Below are 8,164 nucleotides of genomic sequence, written 5' to 3' on the forward strand. Positions count from 1 at the left end.
TTTCCTTAAATTAGTTGTCTCTATTGATTGTTTATTAATGATAAATGAAATTTAATCTAATTTCAAGTCCACTCATGACTTTGTCATAGCTACTAAAATATTTTGTGATGAATTACTGGAAATTGCTTGATGTCTTTACATCATTTGTATTGAATTTTGCTGCCGTTGTGCTTTGTGGTAACTTCATGAAATCTGCACTATTCAAACTTGAGATTTACTCGTAGGCTTATGAAATGAACAAAATATATTTTTGTATTGATTTTCTAAGGTTATTCTTCAGGACAAATGTAGTTTAATAAGTTTATTTCAGTTAAACAAAAGCTTATGAATAATTGTGTGAAGCAGTTTAGCATTAAGTTATTATTTAAGTATTGAAATGGAACAACAACAACAACAAAAATCTATATAAAAAGAATCGGTTTCTGCATGTGTGTCATGTAACTCCTTATCTGCTGGGTTGCACTGACTTCTAAATGGTGCTAAATGAATTCTCAGTCCCAAGATTTGCACAGAAGTAAAACTTTTCACCCAACCCCTTAGGGAACCCAGGTATTTTGCAAAAACACTTATGGGGATTCCCAAAAAGTGGATCCCAAACTTGGCATTCATTTACATTAGAGCATATAAATAAGTAGGCCGACTAATTACCATTTGTAATTTGGTTGAAGAAATTATATTTGCATTATAGTGGCAATGATCATTAAACTGAAAATATCCAAAATGGTAGTTCAACATTAAGTTTGTGCTATAGCAGTCCCGTAAATGTGGATTATGCTAGTTTTTATTTCTAAGAAACAGTTCACAGTGTTTAGTATACAAGCCTGCTTTATCTCTTTATGGTTATAACTTTTGTGACTTTTTATTTGAAAGGGGGTGAAGAAGTGGAAGATGGAGCAATGTATGATGATTTTGAGGAGAAAATGAAAGAAGCTATTGATGGAACCACACAGAAAAGGTTTGTGGTCTTTGACCTACATCTACTTTAGGTAAACAAAAACAAATGATATAGTATATTGTTAAGGTACATAATTTCCATCCAAATCATGTTTTCCAGGTTACTGTGTATTGAAAAATTTACAAATATAAAATATTCAGTGTTTTGAATAAAATACTGAGAAAAATATCAGTATTGAAACAAGATTTTCTGAGTAAAATAAACATTTCTGTTGAGTACAAACTATATATTTGCAGTTTACAATAAATTGGGTGCATGTTTTGTAAGTTTAAAAGTACTTGTTTGTACACTAAAAAAATATTCCTTTAGCTGTGTTTGCCTATTTAAAACTTAACTTTTTTTTCAATTACTGTTTACTCTGAATGAGATGCAAACAACATAATTTATTCATTTTTTTAAATAGTGTTTATCTTATATAACCTATATATAGTGTCGAAGGAAAGAGATTTCTGTAATACTGAATTTTCCTCAAGCATTGTGTTGATGTATTTTATTTTTATCGTCTACTTCAGCACACGTCTATGTTACTTTGTTAGTGTAAATATGCATATTTGTACAAATGGTAAACATATTGAACATATTCATAAATGAAACCCTATTGTTGTTGAAATGGTCTATGCTAGTAAAATATGTAATTAGACTTGTTATGAATATTAAATGTGATTTATTACATTTACACATTTTATACATTTTTCACTTCATAAAAAATACTTAAAACTAAATGAATAACATATCTAATAAGAATCAATTTAATTTTATTTTTATCCTGTTTTATTTATTCCTGCATTAACAATAAGCTACCTGTAAATGTGTTTGCTCTAAAGGTTTTCTGTTTCTATTATTAGTTTCTGAAAGTTATATAATCCTGTTCATAATTTTTAAAAATTTGTTAGCATTGGCTTATTTAATAGGAAAATGCACATCCAATTTTCTCTTTTTTTTTAGTGCAAAAGGGCGAATGGTCTGTCTAGAAACTATTAGAAAAGGTTTCACATCAAAATACATGTACGACTTCATTATTGAAAGGTGAGTGTAAATAAAGCTATGTGATATAACAAGATTCATAACTTAAATATATTGTTGTTTTTTTTAGAGCTTCCAGCCTGGGAAGGGCATTTGTAGGAAGGTTCACTGAGTCTACTGTGAGTAGAGCTTGCAGCACCTGAGTGGGTGAGGGTATGGTGTGAAAAATGTTTGAAAATAGAACTTCAAAAGGGATCTATTTGAGGCACTTAAACAACAACAACAAATTTTTTTTTTCATTTTAAACATGTAATAAAACAAGATGCATTGGTTCTTAGCCTATTTTGATCTAAACCCTTTTAAGTGAATTATAGTGAAGTGTCTGTTACTGAATTTTACTAATGCACACAAACTTTATTGAAATGTTTACAAGTTTTAGACCAAACGAAGGCAATATTTCTTAATAAATAAAGGCTTTCCAAATTTAGCCTTCTTGACTTGGGAATGCCCAGGTTGAAAGCAGTCATTTTCAGTGCCTGATGTATCTTTGAAAGGAAAAACATTACCATAGTCGTCATGAATTCACACTGAGCACCAAGTACGCTGCTGATGTCATGCACTCGTGAAAATCTATGTACCAAGTGACTGTTTTTTTTTTGTTTGTAAAATCTCCAAATGAAACCAGTCTTGCATGTGCACAAGGCTTATCTGTTGGTCCGTATGTGGGTATGCCATGGTGGGAACAAAGCAGTATAATGCAAAAATGTTATTAGGCTTTCTATGGTAGCTGATATATGACTTTATATTATTAAAATAAACAAATTATCCATTTTTTTGTTGTTATGCTTTCAAATTGTGGAAGAATATTAGTCACAGTGGAGACCTGTGAAATCGGGAAGACTGAAAAGTTAGATGTGTTACTTGTATAGTGTTCTGGAATGAACTTAATCATACCTTGCAGATTAAATGATGATACCTTTCTGTCTGTTATACATGGTTAAATCTTAACTTTTGCTTATCAGTTGCAGTGTGTTCATGCTGGTTTAGATAACTTATTTCTTTATAAAGTGTCTTAAAGATAGTATTACAATAACCCAATTGGCTTAGATGTAAAGAATATATGATGTATAGGAAATATATATGTGTACATGTTCAAACATGTTAAACTATCTTTCAGTACAGAGCATCACTTAACAAAGGTGCTATGCTAAAATGTGACAAAATGAAAATGGTATGAAAAAATAAAATTTACATTTGGTAGAACTTGCTGGTGTGAATCAACAGGTGTTTTGCATGCTAATGGAAAAAGTTCAAAATTTAACAAGCTGTGCATTTTAATACAAGAAGTGTCAGAGATGTGGAGTCAGGGTAGGAACAGTTGTTCACGTGCTCACACACACTATATGTAATCCAAGAGTCACTTGCTGGAATCACATTTTCTGATAGTATGCATTACCTACGATATTTTTAACACAAATTGGATTCCAATTTTTTTTTAAATCTGAAACATATGAGAATAAATGAAGTACCTGTAGCTCAGAATACAGAAAATGAAACCCATGATATTCCATTCTGATAAATTTTGGCTGACAAGTGGCTCCTAAAAAATCTGTTAACATGTCAGGTCTGAAATTAAGGATGGAAAAATGTTCATAGGTGGGGTGTTTGAACTTAAACACATTTTTACACTTTTCACATCATAAGTGGATTTTAATGAACAGTTAGGTTGAGAAAAACAACATTGATATTACATACAGTAAAGAATGACTGAAGGAGAAACGGAGTAGAATCAAAAGTTCATAACAGTAAATATTCTAAATTTTCACTAATCCTAATATATATAAAATTTGTGCTGAATCAATATCTTTTATTATTGATTCTGTCATGTCGCAGTCCATTTTCCTGCAACAGTAATGTGCATCCCTTTATTACAATCATCTTGGTTTGATTTTTTTTAAGAATGAAAGAATATTTATTTCAAATATGTTGACATCATAATGTTCATCTAAAAATAATAAAACAAATAGTAACAATCATTGTTAAGTATGCCATGCCAAATTGGAAAAAGGGAAGGTTTTCGTCTCTGTCATGATACTATTAAAATGATTTGATACTTTTCTATAACAGTTTTCATAAATTTTCATTAAAAGTTGGTACTATTTTGTTAATTATATTTTTGTCATTATAATATTTTTTTGTGTTCTCCTTAAAAAAATATTTCTTGACCTTGGGTCCATTTTCTTATTTTGTTTGACATATTATGAATAAATTGTGCTCATCTAACATTTTATGACATTTAGATTAATGGAAATTTTTAAAGATAAATTGAGAAAAAGTGAAAACATTAGCCAGGGTAATTCTTAAGATCTCAAATTTTTCTGGAATTTTTTTTTAACTTTTACATCACTAGTGAAAGCTTAGTATTCTTTTGTATATGCTTTGTTAAAGTGTGCCAAACTGTTTTGCCTATTTATGATTTTCGTAATAATGCTATAGATAATAGTATATTAAATGATAGTTTCATATTACTTACTAAATTACAGGAAAATCACTGTTACCGATATGTTGGAAAGAAGTTTAAAGAAGGGAAAAGGAGAAGAACAAGAAATAGCAGCAATCTTAACAGCTCTTGTCTGTATACATCTTGGTGTAGGAAATGAGTGTGAGACTCTCTTTCATGAAATAGGTCCTATTTTTTCCCAGATAATTGCTGATCCCACAGCATCTTCTCTAGCCAGAGCCAAGGTCAGTTAATCCTTTCACAACAGGCTCTGTATAAAATACAGAGTCTGTATACACACATTTGCACTCCTTAAGAGTTTATACTATAAATTTTAATATAGTATGTCAACTTTCACAAAATTGGTGGATTTTGGGAAACATTGCAAGTCCTTTTTACACACAAAAATCAGAATTTTTCATGAAGTATTTTTACTAAAGATTTGTTTGTGAACATATCGAGTGTTTTGTTACTAGTCTGAGTGCAAAGTGATTTTCATGTTATCATTAAAAATATTATTTTTCTTCCGAAAAACCTCAAATTTCATATGCATAATCCCTAAAACATCCTAAATACATTTCAAACGTTTGTTTTGAGTAAAAATTTATATTTTATCTGTTATTTTCTCTACCCTAACTCTATACAAGGTTGGTCAATTTGGAAGACCTCGTAACCATAAAGAGAATCTAAATTACCCTTTTTTTTTCTTTCTATTGTAACATGAAACTACATTTGTTTATCCTTAGTATCTTTAAGCTCGTAACAATATATAACTATTTATACTTACATTTTATTGTTTTATCACCTTTTGAACTGTGTCTAACTACTATTCATCCCATTATAAGTTGTAAATCACTTGGGGAATGTGGTCTCATGTTATACTATTGAATTACTTTACTCGTAAGCTACTCTGAGCTGTTTACGTGTGTGCCTCATTAAATTTTTTTATAATATGACTATTTATTTTACCTAATCTAAAGAGAATCCTATTTTTACATTTTAGTTACTTTTATAATAAAAAAAAATATACATGAAAAACGAGTAATAAAGTACCTTCCTGGACATTCTTTTTTTTTTTTTTTTTGCTGTTGAATGTCGATGACAATCAACCCTTCTTTTTTATACTAATGGTAATAGTGCACTAAATAATTTTTATTTAATTAAATAATGCACCTAGGAACATAGAATAATAACATATAAAAAGCAGACAATTTCCCCTACCTATCACAATTTTTTCGGCTTTCTAACTATGCGACAAGGGCTGTTACAAATTCATCGAAGCTAGTTGCTGTCTTTCCTGTGGAAATGAAGCTTGTACTAACAGAGAAATTGACAATTCTCTGTTCAGAAAACAGTGTAATATGATGTATCATTTTATAGATGAAAATCTTGGCTTTTTATTGGTTATACATAGTATAGAATTAAACATAAGAGAACTATTAACAATTCCTGAAAGAAAGGATGTGAAAGGTGGGTGTGGCAAGATGGGGTCTGATTTTTCTATTTGATAGCTTTGTAACCAAGCAATGATGATTTTATAGTGAGTAATCTATGTTATTGGAGGGGTGGTGAATAAAATAGAGGGGATGCCTAGAGAAAATGTCACATTTCTCACACTAGGGGAATTCAGGATTTTTTAAAAAATAATTCCTTATAAAATTAGGAACTTAAAAGTTATTATACTGTTAAAATATGTATTATTAGCCAAGATTTTATGCTGTACTAATTGGTATAACATAAACAAGAAGTAGTTTAATAAAATTTTGAATGTAAGTCACTAAAACCTCTTGATGTGCAGTAAATGATGCCTCGGCAGAGAGGGTTAAACTACTTTATTATCATGATATAAGAAAAACTTTGTATCAAAAAGCTAATAATCCACATCTAACTATTATACATTCTTAACTTTATAAGGCAGTATTAAAAAATAAATCTCAATTTTCCCCTTGTATGAGAATTGTGACGTTTGCTCTCTAGGTCATCCCTCTTCTCTAATTTATTTACCACCCCTCCGAGAGGTTTGGAATTCAATGCAAGTTACTCATTATAACATTGTCATCACTCAGAAGCATAATCTTTATAGTTTTCTCTCTTATTTGGTTACAGAGCCATAAGTCAGAAAATCAGAACCCTCTTGCCACACCCACCTATCACACCCTCTTTTTCACAAATTGCTAATAGTTCTCTCTGATGTTTGATACTACATTATTTATAACCAATAGAAAGCCAGTTTTAGCCTATCAAATGATGTATTATATGAAATATGTTGTTTTCTGTACAGAGAATTGTCTGTTTCGATTCCAGTACAAACTTTATTCTCACAGGAAACACAACAAATTGACAAACTTAGTTGAATTTTAAAGGCTCTTATTGCATGGTTAGAAAGCCAAACAATTATGATAGTTATAGAACATTGTTTATTGTTTTTTACGAGTTATTATTCTGTGTTCTTAGATGCATTATTTAATTACATAAATTTAGTGCAGATGTAACATTAGTATAATAAATAATTAAAAAAAAACTAGGGTTAAGTTTCATTGACATTCAACAGCATTAAAAAAAGACCCAGGTAAATACAGTATTTCTTGTTTTTCATGGGTATTCTTTATTTTTGTAAAAGGAACTAAAATGCAAAAATTAGAAATTTTTTTAGTTCAGATTAGGTAAAATATTAAAAAAATAATAATAAAAATTGTTCATGAGTTACGCTCATCATTAGTCCATGTGTTACATAATTCGATAGAGTAACATGAGCTACATGTTTGAGTAATTTCCAATTTGTGTGGTGGGATTATTTGTGAGACATGGTTCAAAGGGCAATAAAATTTAAGTAGAAACAGTTGTATGCTGTTATGATGTGTAAGTTATTTAGGATAAACAAATCTAGTTTCTTCTTGCAATTTGAAGTCATTCTAGAAAGAAAAAGAGGTAATTTATATTTATTTCATGTTTTTTTATGGTGGTTACAAGGTAGTCAAACAGACAAACCCCATAGGTTAGATAGTTAAAATTAATTATTTTTTGTACTTAAAAAAACATTCTTTGGAAATTAGTACATCTTAAATGTGTCATCTTCACACATTCGTAATAATGAAGTCCATTAGCTAGTGTGTCATTTCATAGCGACAGGAATATCAGACCACAACCAGTTTGATATTCTGCTTTTTACATTAAACAGTCGTAGTAATTAGCTAATTTCTTGACTATTGTTTTGTGTTGTATTTATACTTTCTTCCCCTTGATGGTAAGCTTAATTTGCTTTATCTAATTGACAGAAAACAATTGTACATGATAACTACCTGTAGATGGATTCTCTGACCCCCTGTGAATTAAACCTTGTCCAATGTTTAGGTTCATGATAGTATTTAGAAGTAACTTAGTAACTTCAAAGTGGATGCTGACAGTTTCTTGATATTGTAATACTGTTGTCTTTTGATGTTAATCATGAATTACTTCCAAGTCTCGTATCTTGTATACACTCACATAATGTAATTAGTTTTAGAATTGATTCAGAAGTTTTTTTAATGTTCTATTGCTGAAGTGATACTATAATGACTTATTTAAAGTGGGTTGTTTTATAATAGTTTTGAAGCTCAAGAAAGGTGCTGGTATATATATATATATATATATATATATATATATATATATATATATATATATATATATATATGTGTGTTGTTTAGTTTTTAGCTTTACGTTTAAGTTTAACGTTTTAAGGTTTTTAAGGTTTTTTAGGTTTTTTTTTT

General features: G+C 29.5%; 1 protein-coding gene across 1 annotated transcript in view; it reads left to right on the forward strand.

Annotated features, from left to right (window-relative positions):
• LOC106465322 (interferon-related developmental regulator 1-like) overlaps positions 1–8,164 on the forward strand; it is a 28,893-nt gene that overhangs the window by 8,587 nt on the left and 12,142 nt on the right. The window contains exons 3-5 of the mRNA XM_013925532.2: positions 871–955; positions 1,901–1,981; positions 4,462–4,663. Coding sequence (XP_013780986.1) covers positions 871–955; positions 1,901–1,981; positions 4,462–4,663 — 368 coding nt within the window. The remainder of the gene's footprint in view (positions 1–870; positions 956–1,900; positions 1,982–4,461; positions 4,664–8,164) is intronic.

This window comes from Limulus polyphemus, unplaced genomic scaffold, assembly GCF_000517525.1.
Source record: "Limulus polyphemus unplaced genomic scaffold, Limulus_polyphemus-2.1.2 Scaffold1908, whole genome shotgun sequence".
NCBI lineage: Eukaryota > Metazoa > Arthropoda > Merostomata > Xiphosura > Limulidae > Limulus > Limulus polyphemus.